Raw genomic sequence first — 21,311 nt, 5'->3', positions numbered from 1 at the left:
TAAGTGGCAAGTGTAGTCATGTCTTCAATCCATAGATCAAATGAAGCTGCACATTTATCTTTCCAGTGCAGCAATATCAGTCTTTGGGTCATAGTAAGGGCATAAAGAATCCATTTACCTTGTCCTATTGTCAAACTCCATATTGTAGGCATGTAATTCAAAATACTATTATCCTCTGAGAATTGTAACTTTTGGGCAGTCATATTTATATAATGCAGATGAATGTAGGAACAGACTTATGGGGCTGGACTGCTTTGTTTATTCTTAATGTCACTTGGTTCTTCACTAGCCTTTTTATTGTCCCTTATTGAAGCAGAAATGTAACATGTAATTGCATTTTTATTCATAATTTATTTCTTAGTAGTCGTTAATATAGTTATCCACAAGGTCTATTAAAAAGCTTGGGTATAATTTACTTTTCAAGACAAATGAAATGCACAACCTCTCTCTTTAGTCTTCTCTGTTTTAGAGATAAAATGTTTTCCTCCTTAAAGGATAGGAGATTAATCTAATCTTATTTTCTTTTAAAGTGGAGGCTGCTAACATGATACCTGGAGAGTCATTCAAGATGATAAAAGTGCTTTTATTAGCACTACATTCCTGCACGCTCAGAGGCAGCACCAGTAGTGCACTGGAAAGTTTTCTTCCTTCTCTCATATTACTAGGACCCAGGGACATCGAAATGAAGCTGACTCCGGGAAGCTTCAGAACAGATGAAAGAAAGCAAATCTTCACACAGCGCATAGTTAAACTATGGAATTTGCTCCAACTTGATACTGTTGGCTACCAACCTGGGTAGCTTTAAAAGAGGATTTGGGGGTCGGTGAACCATGGTAGAAGCCTTTGTGCTGGAGGCAATATGCTTCTGGATCGTGACTGACTGGAATTAATAATTGCTGTTGTGCCCAGGTCCTGTTTGTGGACTGTCCATAGGCATCTGCTTGACCACTGTGAGAACAGCTGGACTAGATGGGCCTTTGGCCTGATCCAGCAGAGCTCTTCTTCTGTTCACACTGCTATAAGCCCAGAAATACCATAAGCTCATTAGGCAACCGTAGGCAAGCTGTCATCCTTGATTCTCAGACCCACCATCACTTTAAAGGGGACAATAGTACTGATTTACCTTCCAGAAGGTCTCGAAAGGTTTGCTGCAGTGTATATTGTTATGATTTTTTTGGGAGGAGGGGTCCTTCTGGCTGATACAGTGGTACCTCTGGATGTGAACAGAATCCATTCCGGAGCCCTGTTCACATCCTGAAGCGAATGCTCCATGCGTCTGCATGTGCGCGGGTCGCGATTCGCCGCTTCCGTGCATGTGCGTGACATCATTTTGAGCATCTGTGCATGCTCGAGCGGCGAAACCCGGAAGTAACGTGCTCGGTTACTTCTGGGTCGCCACGGAGCGCAACCCGAAAATATTCATCTCGAAGCTATTCAACCCGAGGTATGACTGTACCTTCCAGTTTTGAGTCCCTGTACTCAGTGAAGGTTAGAGAAAGTTGCTAAACTGGCCTGACAGGTTTCTTTGTAAGATAGTGACCTTAGCTGGTTACTTTAGTACCCTCATGGCATCCCAAAAGAATGAGCTAGGTTACAAGACTAAGTGATGGTGCCCTCCATCAGGCTAATGGATGTGCCTTTCCTCCACCCATTCCACCCAGCTACTATGTAGGTCGGAGAACAATAGCCAGAGTAGTGTGTGAGAGCTGAGCTAGAAACAGTCTGGAAGCTGGAGACACAGAGACATGCTTGCTCTGTACTGGGTCCAAAGCAGAGACTGATGGGAAAGCAAGATCTTTTGGGGGTGTTAATGCTGTGACGCCCTCCATCATATTCTCAGGTTATATACTCTATGTGTGTGTAAATAAAATTTAATACCCTAAAGGCTCCACAGTCTTCACTTACCTTCCATTCCAAGGAAACTTGGTAAGTGCTGGAACCTCTGGAGTCTCTCACCACTTGGAGATTTTGGTAGCATGTAACTGTATGAATCATTTAAAATATTATACAGTATTGTATACATGCTAAGTTCTTGCTAGGTTAATATTGCCAGTCGACGTCTGCACACGTGCACACTCACATGTAATGGAAGGCTGCATGATCGCCATGGCGTAGTGGGGAGATTATCTTGCCATTGTAAAGCTAGCCTAAAGGTAAAGGTAAAGGGACCCCTGACCATTAGGTCCAGTCGTGACTGACTCTGGGCTTGCGGCGCTCATCTCGCTTTATTGGCCGACAGAGCCAGCGTACAGCTCCCGGGTCATGTGGCCAGCATGACTAAGCCGCTTCTGGCGAACCAGAGCAGCGCACGGAAACGCCAGTTACCTTCCTGCCAGAGCGGTACCTATTTATCTACTTGCACTTTGTGCTTTCGAACTGCTAGGTTGGCAGGAGCAGGGACCGAGCAACGGGAGCTCACACCGTCGCAAGGATTTGAACCGCCGACCTTCTGATCGGCAAGCCCTAGGCTCTGTGGTTTAACCCACAGCGCCACCCGCGTCCCAAAGCTAGCCTACTCCTCTCCTTTAATAAAAGGATGAGGTGCACCATCACTGCAGATAATACAAGTAGCAAAAGCAGGTGGAAGGAGATAGCTTTTCTATGGGAGGGAGGGCAGGATAAGCTTGTTGGAGTCCATTTTGGATCTATCAGCTCCATTATGTACTGTGTTGGAGTTTAAAAGGGGCTTCCTTGGGATTGGCAGTGTTGGCTGGAGCTGATGGGATTTGTAGTCCAAAATAGCTGGAGGATACCAGGTTGATGAAGGTTGCCATGTATTATTTCATTTTTTACCTTAGGAAACCTTTATACCTTACACAAATTGCTCTATGAAAATAAATATATGATAGCTGCTTAGGCTCCCTCAGGATTCACTTGGAATTCAAGTGTGTGTGTCTCATTAACTGCTGAGGATTCTGAACTGAGCAGTTTAAAGATTTCATTAAGCCACTTCTAACCCTGAAAATCTTTCTTCAAATAACAGCTAGATCTGTAGCTGAAGCCCACTGACAGCCAAACACTGATTATTGCTCCCATATTTAGATCGTCACTTCTTTAGTATGACCTACACTCAATATGTCCCCATGTGGACATATTTATATTTAAATAAATAGTTTGAATAAGGTTATCTGTGGATTGTTCTTCCTGACATGCTGAAATATGTTACAGTTGATTGGGTGGGGGAGGTAACTGCAAGAAAGGTTCATTGTGGGACTGTCACTTGGAAAAGTCGTTGATTCTTTCCTCTGGTGGATAAGAGCTCAATGGTAGAGTATGTGATTTGAATGCAAAAGGAGCCTCTGCCTGTGATCTTTCTTGGAGAACAAGTTAGGTCCCTGCAGACTGGAGGTGGGCAAATGTTGTCCCCTTCTTCAAAATGTGAGGTGGGGAAAAAGACGCAAGTAACTACCAACCGGTCAGCTTGACATCGATACCAGAAAAAGGTGCTAGAACAGATAATTAAATGGTTGGTCTGTGAACACTTAGAAAAGTGTTGTGATCGCTAAGACGGGTTTCTCAAAAACAAGTCATGCCAGACTTACCTCATTTCTTTTTTGGATAGAGTTACAATCTTGGTGGCTCAGGAGAATGCTGTGGGTGTAGTGTATCTTGATTTCAGTAAGGCTTTTGACAAAGTCCCCCATGATATTATTGTGGAGAAGCTGGTACAATGTGGGTTGAACCAGGTAACTGTTAGGTGGATTTGTAGTGAGTTGACTGACCGAATCCAAAGTGTACTCACTAATGGTTCCTCATCATCCTGGGAAAAGTGACAAGTGGGATGCCACAGCGTTCTCTCCTGGGTCTGTTGATGTTCAATGTCTTTATAAATTACTTGGATGAAGGAATTGAAGGGATGTGCATCAACTTTGCAGATTATGCCAAACTAGCAGGGGTAGCTAATGCCGCAGACCCCTGCCTGATACTCTGGAGAGCCATTGCCCATCATTGTTGACAATCCTGTGCTAGATGACTGATGGTCTGATTCAGTGTAACACAGCTTCCTATATTCCTATGATGCTCATTTGATTTCGCATCTGGATGGCAGTGACAGCATGCTTATCTCCATTCAAGAAGAGACATACATATTGTCTATTTCCAGTCCATGTGACTTGCTCATTTTCTTATGCCACAATGGAGGTTATGTGGTTAGAAGCAGAGTTATTCTGAATACTAGCTACTGGACACCAGAAGCAAGGGGAATGCGCCTGCTCTCAGGTCCCGCTTACAGTTTTCCCATGGACATCTGGTTAGCCACTGTGAGAACAGGATGCTGGATTAGATGGCTCTTCTTATATTCATGTTTTTATTCATAATTTTGTTCCTTGCTTTTTCTGCATGAATCTCTGATTTAAAAATAATAATGTTAAAATGCATATTTAAATATGCTTGTAAATATGTCATTTTCTTTCTTGTTTTATAGGAGTATTTATAAGTTTGCCTATTCATTAAAAAATATAAAGGTGATGTAAAGTAGAGTAATTAAAGCATCATAAATATACAATAATAAAGCTATAAAATCAGAACATCCAGAATAAATTACCATAACCAAATCAAATTATTTCTTTTATAAGAATATTTGCATTTTGATGCATATTTTCTCTCAAAATAGTGTTAAAACATGTATGTTGTTATATGTTCCAAGAACTATAGCACAGCATTCAGAAAAGGCAAAAATGAAAACACAGAACAAACCACTAATGAGAAGGAAAGCTCACAAACATAGTCAAAAAGTTTAAACACAATCAGAACAAAATTTAAAACCAGTTCCCCTTAGCAATTATGCAAAAGCTGCTAATGCATCTTTACAGCTTGGAATTCAAGCTTTGCAACTGATTCAGTTACATGAGATTGTATAGGTATATCAATGTCCACTCTGAGACCTCCCTGGGAGGGTGTCTTCTTGGTAAGGGAGAAATAAATCTGGGTACAAGTTGCAGAGAAAGTAGCAATTTAAGACTGAAAAAAGGAAAGATTTGAACTCTAGCAGACATGAATAGATGTGCTTGTAAGGAACAACCATTCATTTTCTTAACGCAATCAATACAATTTGAGACACATGAGAAAGGAGTTGTATAGGTGAGTAATAGTTTTGTATTTACATTTATACACTCCATTAGCACACAGATTTAAAAATGATATTCTTCTCTTTTACAGGTGATTAAATAAATGCTGCAAGCTTTATGTTCAGACCCCTTTGCACAACATCAGCCTATGGGGTTCTCCAGTTAGCCAATGTTGTACCTCTCTAATACGATTTAATCTTGCTTAAACTGGACATTTTGAACAGCAAAAGAGAAAGAGAGAGCATGCAATCTCTCCAGTACCAGGTCTTCCAGGTCAATGAGAACATCTTTTAACAAATTCTTTGTGAAATAGAGAAACACACACTACAATAAAAAGCACAATGGCATTCTACAAAGCTAGTCCAAAACAGCAGGCAAGATTATTAAGAAATGCTCAGGAAACAGAATCCCATAGCCATGCTTTTCCTGTGCAATTGAGCACTTGCCTGGGGTTGTGCAAGGAAAAGGGACCGAAGAATACAGGAGTGTTCCTTAAGTCCATCTAGTATAGTGTTGTTTGCTCTGATTGGCAGCAGCTGTTCTATTTCTCTGACAGGAGAGTTGTTCTTATCCCTTATCCTCTTAAACTCAGGGGTGGGGAACGATTTTCATCCTGAGGTCCACATTCTCTCCTGGGCCACCTTCTGGGGTCCATGTGGCAATACAGTGGTACCTCAGGTTAAGAACTTAATTCGTTCTGGAGGTCTGTTCTTAACCTGAAACTGTTCTTAACCTGAAGCACCACTTTAGCTAATGGGGCCTGCCGCTGCAGCCGCCGAGTGATTTCTGTTCTCATCCTGAAGCAAAGTTCTTAACCCGAGGTAATAGTTCTGGGTTAGCGGAGTCTGTAACCTGAAGCGTATGTAACCCGAGGTACCACTGTAATGGAAAGGGCAAGAGACAAATGTAGCCACAGCAATGGATGTGATTAAACACACCTCACCTTTTACTTCTCCTCAACCAAATGTATATGCCTACTTATAACATTTGAAGAGTGCCAGAAATGTCTGTTTTGTTGGATGTGCCTGAATTCAAAGCTGCTGCGTATTTTGCCTTCTTCATCCTTCCCCTGACTACTTATAAATTGAATGCCAATTTCATTCTCCCTTGAGGATCATGGAGATTGTATTTAATCTCCCATGATCCCAACAGAAAAATATGCTGCTATCATCACTATACTGGAAGCATCTTCACTCCACAAACAGTCAGGAGAATGAAGAGAGGCCTGGCGTGATCTGTTATCTGGTCCTGGATCCTCTAGTGAGTCTTTTCATATTAGGGATGGGGATAGAATAGCAGGCGGTGGAAAAAATTGGGTCTTCTGAGCACTTATTGACGGCTTGAAGATTTTGAATGTAGTGCTAGCTTGCTGCCCTCTGGTGTGGTGGAAGTCCCTGTTGAGCTAAGCTATGATTTGTCCGCCAACGCAATCGGTTTCTGAATATGGAAGTGAGGCAAGGTGCCATTTTGTATTTTTCTTGAGGTAGAAAAATATATTGGGCTGACTTTTGCCATGCTAAGAAGACACAATGAGCTGGAAACTATGCTGCAACCCAAGCGGATTCTTCAGCCAGTTGTCTTCTTTTTGTAGGCTCTATAGTCTCACCCGAAAGTCAGGCAGTACCCTGATGCTCCTGACAGAATTGTGGTGTGGAGGGAATGGAATGTGACTAAAACTTCCTGAAAATCTAATGGGAACACCTCTGCAGTGTGGTATTGTTTATGTGCTTGTGTTTCTGCAACGTATGTAATGAAATGGCACAATAATGGAACCCCTAAAGTGAATGTTGAACTAATATGGGTGGGTATCAATTATTTTAAATTACAGTGACAGCAAAAGTGCAATTTATTGAGAAAAAACACAAATAAATACAGACTCATTCAGGTACTCACATGGACTATGAATCAGTAGGGGGGAAATAGAGGATTCCATATCCTAAATCCTAAACCTCTGATCATCATGAAGTTAACACTCTATAATCCACAGCAATCATTTATGACTATAAGCCTATAATCTTCTGAGAATGTACTTACACACAAAGATATGGCTTTTTAGAGCCTACTGTACACACATATACACAATGCAGTAGATCCAGAAGCTTAGTCAGGATACTCTTGAAGAATTAAGCCTAGTTCTCATGAACAGCTCAAGGGAAACCTGTGACTGGAGGGGACGGTACTATTTCAGAGTCCAGGTGAAGGGCCATGTTATAGAATGCTTCATCACAAAAAATAAATTAAAGTGTTCCTACATGCAGAAAACTAACATGCTACTTTTCCAAGTGGCGAGAAGATTATTTGTATGGAGGAGCATTCATTCATATGAACTCCCATCTGTAGACTGGAGTGGTACTGTCCAAGGAATGTTTATTCTTTCTGATGCCATTTAAGACAACTAGACCTAAGTTAGAGCAACATTCAGATGATGATGATAGATAGATGATAGATGATAGATAGATAGATAAATAGATAGATAGATCTGCTTCATCTTAACAGAAGAGGTAAATCACTTACAAACTCACTCATTCACTAAAAGAAAAGAAAAAATGGGAATTGCAAGTTAAAGCACTTCGGCTTCTTTTCCATGTCATGTGAGCAGCAACTGTATTCTGTAGGTGAGGAACCTTGAGCAGTCGAACTCCAGCTCGCATCATCCTGACCGTTGGCCATGCTAGATGGGTCTGAAGGGAGTCCAACAACATCTGAAGACCACAGACTCCCCAGTCTTGTTCTAGAGTCTCACATACTGTGATTGCTTCCAACTTAGCTTCCGTTCACCACACTTGCCCTTGGTCTTCCACCCTCAATCGTCTCCTCCTGCAGGAAGGGCAAGACTTCTCCCATTTCCTTGAATTTTATGATACAGTGATAAGTTAAGAAAGACACACACACAATGCTAGTATGTTATGCCTGGCAAATAATAACTACAAAGGGAGCAGAATGCAGAAATAGAAAATGATTATATTATCTAGGCCATTTCTCAATAGATCTGTGTGAAATTTGGCCAGCTTACATCACTTAGCATATGCATGCCAATGGGCAAATCATCTGGATTTTACTAGTATTTAAGAACATTCAAATTTTTAACATGATGAAGTGGAGTTTCATCTGTCTGGCTTAACTGTACGGCTTGCTACATTTCTGCATCTGTTTGTAATTTCTTTTTTTCAAAAAAACACAAAACCCTCTCAAAAGGTCTCAGCATGTTAGCGCACAGTTCTGTTATACACATTTCTGTATGCAGCATTGTGCGATATACATATAATATATATTGCTGCTATTGTTTTCACTGACATATGCGTTTCTTCACACATTTTTTTGGTTGGAGAACTGCATTATAAGATAAAATCTAAGGGTAGATTTTGAAGGATAGCATTAAAATGTAAACTGAACCAAATTTCTCCTTCACCCCTAGCCATGAGCAGAGGGAATACATATTTATAATATCTATTACCTGCCCTTCACCCTAAAGTCCCAAGGTGGGCTACAACAATTAAAACACAATATTAAAAACTGTTTCAAACAACTTGCTATCTTATATATAGATTGTGGTCATGCATTCAAAGGAAGTTCTCTGTAGTGTATCTCTTACTCCTGATGCACACACACATGTATTGTTGTTACTTGATGTTATCACAGTGACTGAAAAAGCGACTAACCACTTGCATGTGTGAATGAGGAACTGCAGCTGTAATATCACAGGTAGAACTTTAATGTCATCTAGCACCACATCAAATACGACAAGGTTTTTCAGTGGAACCTCTTCACACGTTCAGCTTCAAGTCATCAAATGTACAATAACTACGGGCAACATAATCCATTGATGTACAAGCATGTGTGAACCATTCCGTAGATTGCACTTTTTCTTTCGATATTAATTCAACTCTCTTATCTGAGTCACCACCAATTCCCTTGTGCAAGACCTTAATCTATCTGTTTTGTCTAATGAGCTGGTGAAGCTGCGAAAGAAATGGTACTAACCTTTCTTTTATATGCAATTACTGATCTGAAATAAAGCAAATACCTGCAATTGCAGAGGGAGAAGTATGGAACTGAATTAATAGCAGAATTAGAACTGAAAAACTCATAATTTGGAAGACTGGAGAATTAAAACGATTTATTTGCTCTATACCACCATAGGAACAGATACCGACTTCAAACTCAGACTTTTATAGATCACTAGCAACAATGCTCATCATTATGTTTAGTAGATTGTATGTGGAGAGGGGCTGGGTTAAATATTGCAAGTACGTGTGTGTGTGTGTGTGTGTGTGTGTGTGTGTGCGCGCGCGCGCGCCAGCCATATACACACTGGAAGGAAATAAAAGTCTATACTTTGGGGTACCGTTGGGGTACCTTCTCCCAGATGACAATGTACAACCTGTTTTTCAGCACAGTCTCATCCTCAGTTCAGAATTGTGATGGAATGCTGACAACCATCTTTTTATAGATAGATGGATAGATAGATACTCTAGCACTATCATTTCCTTAGATTGCTTTGAATTGAGTGCACTTTTCAGGTGTGTGTATGAAACTTTCCATCTGTGCTTAATGGGAGATGGCTGATTCCCTCTCCCACCCTCACCCCCGCCACCTTCAATGCATATACTCATTTTAAAGACCAAATTTAGATTTGCAATTCCATTATGATTTCCTTTTGACTCTGCTATATCAATCACATCCCATAATGAATTTTGAACAAGCTTTCACTTTGCTGACATTTGGACTTGGCAATTGATTCTAGGCTCAGCTGGAGCAATATGTTTTCCTTGCTGTGTACTTAGTGAGATCATATCAAGAATACTCTGAAAATAACCTGTGGTACATCTTGGCAAATCACAGCATTAGTCCTGTGTACTGTAGCTACATCGAGCAAACACTAAATAACAAGGGAAGAATCCACTACAGACCTGTAATAAAATGCAGAGTGCTGACAATTGTCACATAGAAGCCACAGGCTTGAAATGAATATCAGAGCAAGATAAATGTCATATGGAAATTTTGCAGGAAGCCTGCCTGAGGTTGACACAGTCGAGGAGAGGAAAATACCATATTTTTCCATGTATAAGACACCCCCATGTATTAGATTACCCTTCTATTTTTGAACCCAAAATGAAGAAAACAAAACCCTAAAACAGAAGTGAATGATGATCTGCGGTGGCAAGTTTATCATTTGGGGGAGCAATCGCCTTCAAAGTTTCCAGCATGAGCTGCATGCAGTGCACCGTGGTGCAGAAGCAAAGGCAGTGGTTGAGGCACCACATGCTCCCCCTCAGTGGCAGTTGCTGCTGTGGGGAAGCGAGAGGAAGGAGGATCCCAAGCTGGATCCAGGGGAAGGCAGCGCCCACTCTGTGCTGGGCCATGCCGTCGAGCAAACTTGTGATGGCCTGGGACTCGGGCTCGGACTCGGAACCAGAGGAGTCTCAGTCTGCACCGGATCCTTTGCTTCAGGCATCATCTGAACCAAGTCTGGGGCCTGTTCCTGAAGAGTCCCAGCCTGCACAGGTTCCCCTGCAACAAACACCAGCTGGGCCGAGTCAGGGGCCTAAGCCTGCCCTGGCTCCAGATGCAGGGATTACCTCGTTGCCTTCAGCTGGGCTATCACTTACAGCTGCTCCACTACCGGTTTGGTCAGGGGAGGCTGAGGCAGCCCCTGGGTCTAGTAACCCACCGACGTCTCCCGAGCTGCAAAGACTAAGGTCTGAGAGAAGGAGAGACCTGAGTAGTCGCAGAAGGAGTGCTCGCCTTCGGGCAAAACAGGGAGGTGAGTTGCCGGGGGATCAGGACTGGCCATTACCCCGACAAAGATAAAAGGTTGTGGGACCCTGCCGCAGGTTGCGGGAGCAACATTGCTGTATGCCAGACCCTGCCTGAGATCCTGTACCTGTCCTTGCCTGGTTTCCTGCCTCGTGTCCTGCCTTGACCCTGTCAGAATGACTCCTAGCGGAACCTACGAATTCTGGACCGGACCTGGACCACGGTTCTTGGTTTCCCCAGGCCCAGCACAAAACTGAGCTGAGGAAGGTGGTGAGCGTGCTGGGCGCAGGGTGGGAGTTTGAGAGGGGGAGAGGCAAAAAAGGAAAGCAGGGCAAGGAGAGGTAGCTGAGGCAGCTCTCAGCGGCGGCGGCAGCAGCAGTGGCTCGCGATCCGGTGGTCGAGCCAGCGGGGGCTTCAAGAGGTGAGCCAGGCGCCAGCATCCAGCCTGGAGGGAGAGGAGAAAAGGGGGACAGCAGCAGGAGGGACCGCCTCAGCGCGCCCAAGCCAAAATCCCGGAAATATGCTTAAATATTTTTAAAAATCCCCTGGGTGCCCATGTTCTATGTACAAGACAACCCCCAATTTTTTTTACTATTTTTTAAAGCAAAAAAACCTCATCTTATACATGGAAAAATGTGGTATGTTTCTTTAAAAAAAGACATATAATGCCATTCTATTTACTTTAGAACTCATAAATGTATTGCTCATAATGATGAGTGAATAATTTAATAGTTAGTAGATGATGAAAGTGTAAATTGTTACATATTAATGGAAAAAAGTGGTTTTGGAGCACACCCTTCATCTGCCCCCAAGATGATCCCTTAATGGCAAAGTGTTGGAACCCTGACATCAGTTGGACCAAGGGTGGACTTTGGTAAAATGCATCCTGAGCGAGGATGAACCCCTCCCCCCATATTTCTTATTTTCGTCCCCTCCTCTCTCTTGCCTCCCATTCTGTGCAGGCTCGGCTCAGCACCCTGTGTGCAAGGGAACTGGCTGCACTGTCCTAAATCTGGTGGTGAGTTAGAACAGAGCATCTGAGGTTTTCATGGCTTGGAGGAGGTGTGATCCAACATCAGATCACCCTCTCCAGTGTTGGATACGGAGATCCAGTACACCCAATACTCCCTGGGATGCCCTCCCAGGGAATGTAGGTTTGTAGCTGTAAGAGGGTTATTGACAGAATGCTTAGAATGTTAAGCATTCTGCAGAACAGTGTTAAGAACTGGTATGTATGAAATGTAAACCAGAGTTGGTACAAATAATTTGTTTATGCGACCACAACATGGTGCCTCCATGGTGAAGCTGTGATGCAAGCAACATGTTTATTTTTAAAAAAGTTGGAAAATAATTTCATCAATTGCTTTAATGCTTATTCAGATATATAACAAATATATAAATTTGTGTAGATCACAAAGCATGAAAGGCATAACCCAGGTGTGATTCCACAACACAAAGAACTAATTGGTGGTCATTCATAATGAGGAAAGGTAAACAGAGAAATTTCCTGTCAGATTCTCGTATGTCAAAGCTTTGCAGTGTATTAACTAGAAATTATGTGTTTTGTTATTAGTTGACTTCTGTTCTAATCTTCAATTAATATGGTAAGATGCAGCACCATTTGAATTAAATGATCTCAGATGAAAAGTAAAGAAATAAAGAAATAAAAGCACACTGTGAATTAAAAAGGGTTGTCCATTTTTTTTAATTTATTTTTTGTTATTTGAGATCAACCTAAGATAAAATCCTACACATGATTCTACAGCTGGTGTGAGAACGGGGGATTAAAAATTGACTCACTCTGATCTAATCAGGCCTGCACAAATTGTGGCCCATCAATGAAAAGCTGTCTACAAACAACACAGGGTTGGGCCCATCAGGGGCTTCATAAGCACCCAACATTTCAGAAACTTATTTCTGTGAGCATTCCTATCCTAACATTATAAATCACCATCTGAGTGCCCTACCCCAGATGTGGAGAATATTTGGCTCTCCCAATGTTGGTCAACTACAAGCTCCCATCAACCATGACCATTGGCCATGCTTACTGGGGCTGATGGGAATTGTAGTCCAGCATCAGCTGGAGTGCCAAAGGTTCCTCACACTTGCTCTACCCTATAGTTATATATTATACAAGTGTATTATCCACCTTCTGCCTTGTTTGCGCAGGGTGGTGGTGGTTGTCTCCCCTGGCACCATCTATGCGCAACGGGTTGACATGGGATAGGAACCAGACAGTGGGGTTGCTTCTGGTAAATTTTTGGAGCAGATGCAACTATCCTTATTTCTCTCTGTCTGCCTGATATGATACAACAGGGAAATTGTGAAGCCACATGGCAGAATACGATTCATGGCTGGTGGGCTGTGCTCAGGTTTATTTATTTTATTCATTTCATAAATTTTATATACCGCTTGATGATAGAAAAAAACTCAAAGCAGTTTACCAAAAAAAACCCCACACACCACCAAATGATAAAATTATTAGTAAAAGCAATTAAAACATTCAATTCATTAAAACAGGCAGGTTGGTAGCTCACAGATTTTGACGGCCTGATCTAACACCTTTGTTTCCACGTGGCACAAAATATTAACAATGGGGAAAAGAATAAATGGAAAGAACTGGTATCTACAGTCTTTTTCAAAAATTGCGCTTAATCCTCCTGGAGCTGACTAATAAGACGTTTTTCTATATAGCTAATTCCACTCTGTCTGTGATGTTTCTATTTGAAATTTTGTTGCCATTTTGTTCATTTGAATTTCCTGTGCAATTTATACTATTTTCCAATTCCTCTCCCTTTGTTTCTCATTCCCGCATCTGTTATGTCTTGTTATGCAATCGTGGCTACAGTTTGTGTAATCGTTTCTACCGTCTAAATCGTGGAGTTCAGGTATGGAATGGATGAATGCTTATTTGGGCCAGTCATGAATGGCTTCTCAAACTGCTTCATGGTATAGCCCATATCAATTTGCCTGTGAGGTATTGCACTAGAATGGGTCAGCAACATGTGGTCCATGGGCCAGGTGCGGCCCACGAAGACCGTTTTACTGGCCCACAAGCTGCCCCTGAACCGAGCTGCCCACTTGGCGAGTCTCCCGCATGCTGTACTAAATTGGTGTGGCATGGGGACTCGCTGAGCAGTGCCGGAAATCACTTTTGCGCATGCCCAGACACCAAAAATCGCTTCTGCGCAGGCACAACTTTCGTCATCTTGGCATGCGCAGAAGCAATTTCTGCCGCCACGTTCTGCTGCGCCAGCCCAACCGACAGACGATCTCCGTGGGAGTAGTCTGGCCCATGGCCAGTAAGCCTTACTGACCCCTGCACTAGAATTTGCAAAGCTTTGATTTAAACCTTGCAAAAATTCCCATCCATATTGCCGGTTTTTGTGTACATGAATTGGTGCAGCAGAAAGGGTGGAGGAAATTTCCCCCTCCCTCTCCCAAAATAGTTCCGAAGAAGGGAATTTAGATGGCAGAACCCATAACTTTCTTTCTTTCTTTCTTTCTTTCTTTTACTGATACCATCTCATATCCAAATTTCGGGCAAGGCTTGGGTGGAATTTCCAAGCATGGTTTGAATAACTATGATAGACTAAGCCTACTAAGTGATGATGATGATGATGATGATTTCATTTTACTCAATCCATTCTGACTAAAAATGGCTATCCAGCCATGAATATTGCCTGCTGTAACAGAACTGGCCCTCCTCTTAGGCAAAGTGAGGCAGCTGCCTCAGTCTGCTGATTTTGGGTGTTATGAAAGGGTAGTAGATGGGTTGTTTATTTAATTGATCATGGCTGCATTTTTTACCTCCATGGGGAGATGTTTGTAGGATTATCTGCTTCAGGTGTCAAAATAACTCAGCCAGTCTTGTTGGGTCAGCCGGGGGCTAGGACAACCCCCAGGCATACGACAGGAACGATTCTAGCCTGTCTCTCCCATCAGCGTGCAGTGTGCAGCTCTAGGGAGTTCCGAACCACCTTCCCCAACGATTTATAATGACTTATGTCTTGGAGACACTGAACACATATTCAGAGAGTCCAGCAGAGATAAACGCAGTCAGATCTAGGCTGAGGTTGTAAGCACTAAAGCTACTTTATTAAGCATAAGGCAGAACCAAAGAAATCACGTCTCCTCTTTCTCGTCTTCCTCGGAGAGAAGTCAGAAGTGAAAGCAAAAACAAACGGAAACAGAGTACAGTAAACATCTGCTGCCTCGGTGCTGGAATGCATAACGCAGACATGTGATGAACCAATCCTACATAATATCTGCACAGTGAGAGGAATAGAAACCCAGCAAGTCTTAGGTATAGTGTACCTTCACTTAGGGTGTCATTGGGGTATCCAGTTTACTACCCATGTAATAATGGGCAGATTAATCAAACATAATGCAGGAATAGCCAACATGGTGCTTTCCAGAAATTTTGAACTACAAACCCCATAATCTCTGTCTGTTGAGAAAGCTGGCTGGGCCTGATGGGAGCTGTGGCTCAAAACATCTGGCGGACATTGTGCTTCAACTGCTGACTAAAATTCTGCCCGCAATATATTGGTTAAATGAAACTGAGTGGTCTATGACTTTGGAGGTCACATTGACATATCAGCTGTCTTCTCATCTTCTCATGTTTAAAATGACATTTAAAGGTAGTTTGTTTACAAAGCTAACAAATAGTTTGCTTTTCAGGCTGAAATTAATATGCCTTTCCTCCTAGCAATATGAACCACAGATAAACTGAAGTTGACAGTTCTTAGTAGAAATCAATGTCAATGCATCCTTTAAATCTGGATCTTCCAAGGTACTGATGCGATTTGTTCATTTCTAAAGAGTTTTCTTTAGGTTGCATCCAATACAAGTTAAATTGTATATACTCTTGACACTAGTTCATTTCTGAAGCAATTTCGGCATAGATGTTAATAGGGTATATTTTGCATTGCCGGAAAGACTATTAAATGTGGCCTTTACTTCTTGCAGTGAGTTGGAGCTTTTGCTTAATAAATTGAAGGTAAAGGACCCCTGACAGTTAAGTCCAGTCGTGAATGACTCTGGGGTTGCGGCACTCATCTCACTTTACTGGCCGAGGGAGCAAGCATTTGTCCGCAGACAGTTTTTCCAGGTCATGTGGCAAGCATGGCTATGCCACTTCTGGCGAAACCAGAGCAGTGCACGGAAATGCTGTTTACCTTCCTGCCAGAGGGGTACCTATTTATCTACTTGCACTTTGATGTGCTTTGAAGTTGCTTCAAATTTATGATGAACTGTGCACTCCATTCAGTATCAATATAGTCAGGCTGAAGTAACCTGATTCAGGTGGCACCATTCAGCTGAGGTGGACTCTGGCCTCATCCAGCCAGGCATTTCTTCTTAGTTCAGAATCCTATCACCATAAATGTCCAACATCTTTGCTTAAATTCATCATGAGTTTTGTTTATTTCATTTCCTGGAGATCTTAACATTATGTTTCTAGTTGTGCTTCAATGTTTTTTGTTCCTCAAAATGTATTTTTAGCCATTTTTCCCAGTAGGGAAATAAGCATTATTATTGATTGCTTAAAGGACAAAGAAGAATCATCATTATTATTATATTGTTGTTCTGTCCCTACATCTTTCTGAACTAACTGCAGTAACTGAAATGCCACTTATGAGTATTATCTCTGTATCATTGTTCTTTCAGAATTTTGTCATACCAGTGATGGGCATAGAGCTAATTAGTTATGCCTTTTTTCAGGATATAATTATACTGTCTGAAAATAACTGGAGCTGTGGGGGTGGGGAAACAGAGATTATTAACTTGATAGTTTCGAGAAACCTTTTATTTAATATTAAAAGTTTGGTTGTTAGTGACCACAGGTTGTGTCCAGAATAGACCCATTATATTAATGGACCCATTAAATTAAAAAGTGAGCTGAAGTTATTATGTTAGTATTCATGCACATATTTTTTCTATGCTGGAATTGGGTTCATATAATTATTTGTCTCTGCGTTACTGGAGTTAAGTCAAAGCTATTGCTTTTGCCTGCCTTCGTGCTTTTTCAATGCTAATTTTTAAGCAGTTTATTAAATCAAAGTGAGTTTCTCCCAGATCAATGTATTCCTATGAGCCTTTGATAATTGGAACAATTACTTTCCCCCATTTCTGCTTGCTTGTGCTATTTAAGAGGATTTTGCTGTGCATAGAGGGATTAAAAATGGAACTCACTGAAGCTTCGTGTTTCTCCTTGCAATACAATATCAAACTTCCCACTATTTGTGAGTTGTTACCAACACTTCCCCATTCCTGGGTGTGATTGACTGATTGACTGATTGATTTAAATCTTGTCAATGCAAAACCAAAACTGACCAGCGAAAAGCAGAAATACTGACAGAGGTGCTATCATATCTGACAGTGGACATGTTTATGCTGCAGCATGTTTTGAGAGGTTTAATAATAATTCCTTCTTCCCAATGAACCATGGAAACTGAGGTTCCAGAGGTGGGACTGTGGATCTCTCTCAGCATCTTACCAAACTACAATTTCCAGGATTCTTTGGGTGGAAACCTTGTTAGACAAAACTTGACAAATGTTTATAATGCAGATACTCTGGTTGTCTCACTTTCCTGAATTGTTAGGGCTTAGCTACTTGTATCACATCTGGGTGGTTCCTCAGATGTTGCTGAACTATAATGAACACCCTTGACTATTGTCCGTGGTGGCTGGGTCTAAGGCGGCTTGGAGTCCAACAACATGCAAAGGGCTACAGGTTCCCTACCACCTTGTCACAAAGTGCTAGAGAAGGAAAGAGTCACATTAACTGAGGCACAAGACTTTTTTGAACCAGGAAGTATTAATTCACACAGCACAACTACATGATGCAGTTACAGCCACTATTTTGGCTGGTTTTACAGAGGGATTAGACAAAAATATGCTGGCTGCACACTACCTCCAGGTTCAGAGACAGCATTCCAGGGACAGTTCCAGCCATCCTGGTTTCTGATTTGATCCTGGAATGTTCTGCTTTTCTTTTGGACATCCCTATTTTCATCAGAGATATGTGGAGTTATATTACCCTTGTGCCAAGGAGATATGTAGCTATACAACCTTTCGAAGGCAGGCACTATTGGGAAGTTTTAAAAAAATGTTTTATTATGTTTTTATATATGTTGGAAGCTTCCCTGGGTTAGCTGGAGCAACCCAGTCAGATGGACATAGTGTTGTTGTTTAGTCGTTTAGTCGTGTCCGACTCTTCGTGACCCCATGGACCAGAGCACGCCAGGCACTTCTGTCTTCCACAGTCTCCCGCAGTTTGGTCAGACTCATGTTTGTAGCTTCGAGAACACTGCCCAACCATCTTGTCCTGTGTCGTCCCCTTCTCCTTGTGCCCTCAATCTTTCCCAACATCAGGGTCTTTTCCAGGGAGTCTTCTCTTCTCATGAGGTGGCCAAAGTATTGGAGCCTCAGCTTCAGGATCTGTCCTTCCAGTGAGCACTCAGGGCTAATTTCCTTAAGAATGGATGTGTTTGATCTTCTTGCAGTCCATGGGACTCTCAAGAGTCTCCTCCAGCACCATAATTCAAAAGCATCAATTCTTCGGCGATCAGCCTTCTTTATGGTCCAGCTCTCACTTCCATACATCACTACTGGGAAAACCATGGCTTTAACTATACGGGCCTTTGTTGGCAAGGTGATGTCTCTGCTTTTTAAGAGACATTTTTCTTAACTTTCTTAAAAAGCAGAGACATGGACATAGTATAATAATAATAATAATAATAATAATAATAATAATAATAATATAGGTCATTCCTATTTTCATTGGAGAAATGTTGGAGGGTATGTAGCTGGGATTCACAAAGGAAAGAGAGCTACTGCAATGGGTTTCCAATTATTACCTGGTTGGCCAATGGGAGCTAGATGAACCTTTGGTCTGAGAAAAGCAAGGCTGTTTTTGTATGTCTGGGACCCGTCAATATCATTTCCTAATAAATCTGTACATGACAGGTTTGCCAAGTTTAATTGATTCAGCTCCGTTTCCTCAAAAAATCTCTTGCGTTGGAGCTGCATTCTTGTCATGGGGATTAGGACATAGTAGGCATTGTAAATGAAATCCCTACTGTAGCTATGAATAGCAATTCTCCAGAGAGAAATGCCTTGGTAACCAGAAAGCGGTGGGGTAATGAGGATAAAGGTGTAGGCAGTTTTGATACAATTAGGTCTTAAAATGTAAAAGATGTGTGCCATGTGGGACCATGAATATTCAAAGGGAAAAAAGACACTTCGAAAATAAGTCCTTCTGGCACAATGGGGAGAAAGTATTCAATACTTCCAGAAATTCCAGAAATAGCAATATTCTATACACAAGTGGGGAAAATATAAGTAATTTGTTGGCTGTTTGTCTTGTTGGGGTCTGTGTTTCTCAAACAGTGGGCTTGGACCCCCCCAGTGGGCCTTGGGCGACTTTTAGCTGGGCCTCAGTGCCACAGCCTGCCCAGTGTCTCCTGTACTGTCTTCTTGCACTGCCATAGCCTTTGTGACCAACCCCAGAAACTCATTGCATTCTGGGTAAAAGTGACCCAGAAGTTCAGACAGGGAGAGGGAAAGGAAGGAAGATCTCCGTCCTCTAAAGGGAAAAGCCAGAGTAGATGTTAAAGGAAATTACAAAGTGAGATAAAATGTTTACTGTTGTTTTTAATAAACTTAGATAAAGGAAGAGGGATAAGAGAGCAAAGTTCTTGTAAGGAGGAAGTGAATGTAAGTGGACAAGGGAGGAGGGAAGAAAGACAGTGGCTGTCTGGGTGGTGGTGGAATATGGTACAAATTAAATGTGAAAGGATAACAGCAGAAGAAATTTCAGGAAATTGGGAAAATGCATTTGAGAGGTATGTAGAGGAGGGGAAGGAAGATATAAAAGAAAAAGGCTTCCCTATTTAGAATCTCTGGATCAGCACATTTTGCTTAAAATAGGGAAGATGTCACAGGACCCCCAGAGCAAAAGTCTGTACTCAGCTCAAAGAAAGCTGAGCTATGGAACTGCCTGCAACAAGGAAGATGCTGTAGCAAAGAATTTAGCCATTTTTCAAAGATGGTTTGTTGGGTATCATTAGAAAATGATGACAGAAATGGCCAAACTGCCTCCATCTGCCCATATACACCTTGCACTTTTGTAGGTTTGACCACATGTATTATAAATGATACAGCTTCATAAAATGAAATGAGGCAAGGGGTCATAGTGGTTAAAAAAAGAACTGTAATAACTTACTAAAAGTATGCAGTACAAATAATAATAATAATAATAATAATAATAATAATAGTCAGTTTCATCATGCCATTCACTAGAATAATGCCTACTGCCTGACTTCCATTGTCTGATCTTTCTGCTTCAGAAATCCTATTTTACTAACTTGTGTGTTCATTACTGTAGATGAACATCAATCACAACAACACATTTTCTTATACAACATGTTTTCTTATGCAGAGGTACATAATAGAAATGAAACAACTAGACAGTCAAATAGTAGCAGCAAAAAGTGAACCACACACATCCAAAGTCTGGCAAGCCACATAAAAGTTCACCATAATTTATCATTAGGTGAGGGTTACATCATCACAATGCATTAATTCAGCTAATGGGTTTGTCTTCAGCTGCAGAAGATTGCTGTTATTTTCTCCAGTTCCCTGAGGCTGGGATTCCTTCCCTTTCATCAAGGTCCTGGAGTCTGTCAAGGAACCTAATTTTGGTCCAGAATTACCCCAATGACATGAGCAGAGCAATCCAAACTATAGGAAGCCAACATAATTCACAGTGAGATAAATTATGGTGGAGTAACCTGCCTCTATTCCAAACTCTGTTTTGGAACTAGGCTACCAACAGGTGAGAAGCCTGATAGAGGGAAACAAAAATTTTGATTTACACAACCCTTTTCGCCAGCTGGGTTGCTCGGTCTCAGGCCAGTGTATCTGTGGCTGAGCCAGGACAAGAGACTTCAGCACTGCAAGCATGCAGAATGAACAACAACAACTTTGTTTAAATATGCCTCCCATCTGACTGGGTTGCTGCAGCCACACTGGGTTATAAAACCACAGCAAAACATCAAACATTAAAAACTTCCCTAAACAGGGCTGCCTTGACATCTCATGGGAGGGCATTTACATTGCCTTCCCAAGTTATACAATGGAACAAGAACACTGACCTACCTAAGCCATCACAGGCACAAATACTTGAGCCTAATTTTCTGCAGTTGCTGCTGTTTGAGCACAATTCAGAGAAACTAAAGTGTAATTAAGCTTCACTAAAATCAATGTGATTTAAGAACTTAACAGGATGCTAATGTCCCATTGATCCAAACGCACCTAACTTTTTCTGGTTTGTTCCTGTAGTCTTCGCAAAAAGGCATTCAAGTCTAAGAACCTCTAACTTCAGCTCAGAACCCAAGATCAGATGTTTCAAATAACATTGAGACAGGGATGGAATGCCAACACATCAAAATGGCTAAGCCACAGCAGCGTGAGATCCTAGCT

The 21,311-nt window shown here is 41.7% G+C and overlaps 1 protein-coding gene across 5 annotated transcripts in view; it reads left to right on the top strand.

The window, feature by feature from the left end:
* The window catches only part of CCSER1 (coiled-coil serine rich protein 1), a 709,135-nt gene that overhangs the window by 580,547 nt on the left and 107,277 nt on the right, over positions 1-21,311 (top strand). Inside the window, exon 11 of one of the 5 annotated variants that reach the window (XM_083571144.1) lies at positions 12,233-12,273. The exons of the other annotated variants lie outside the window; for them this stretch is intronic. Coding sequence (XP_083427270.1) covers positions 12,233-12,246 — 14 coding nt within the window. The 3' untranslated portion in view covers positions 12,247-12,273. Of the gene's footprint in view, positions 1-12,232; positions 12,274-21,311 lie in introns of those variants that run through there. 5 annotated transcript variants of the gene reach the window in all.

This window comes from Podarcis filfolensis (genome assembly GCF_964270895.1).
Source record: "Podarcis filfolensis genome assembly, chromosome: 9".
Taxonomy (NCBI): domain Eukaryota; kingdom Metazoa; phylum Chordata; class Lepidosauria; order Squamata; family Lacertidae; genus Podarcis; species Podarcis filfolensis.
This window is presented reverse-complemented; position numbering and strand designations above follow the sequence as displayed.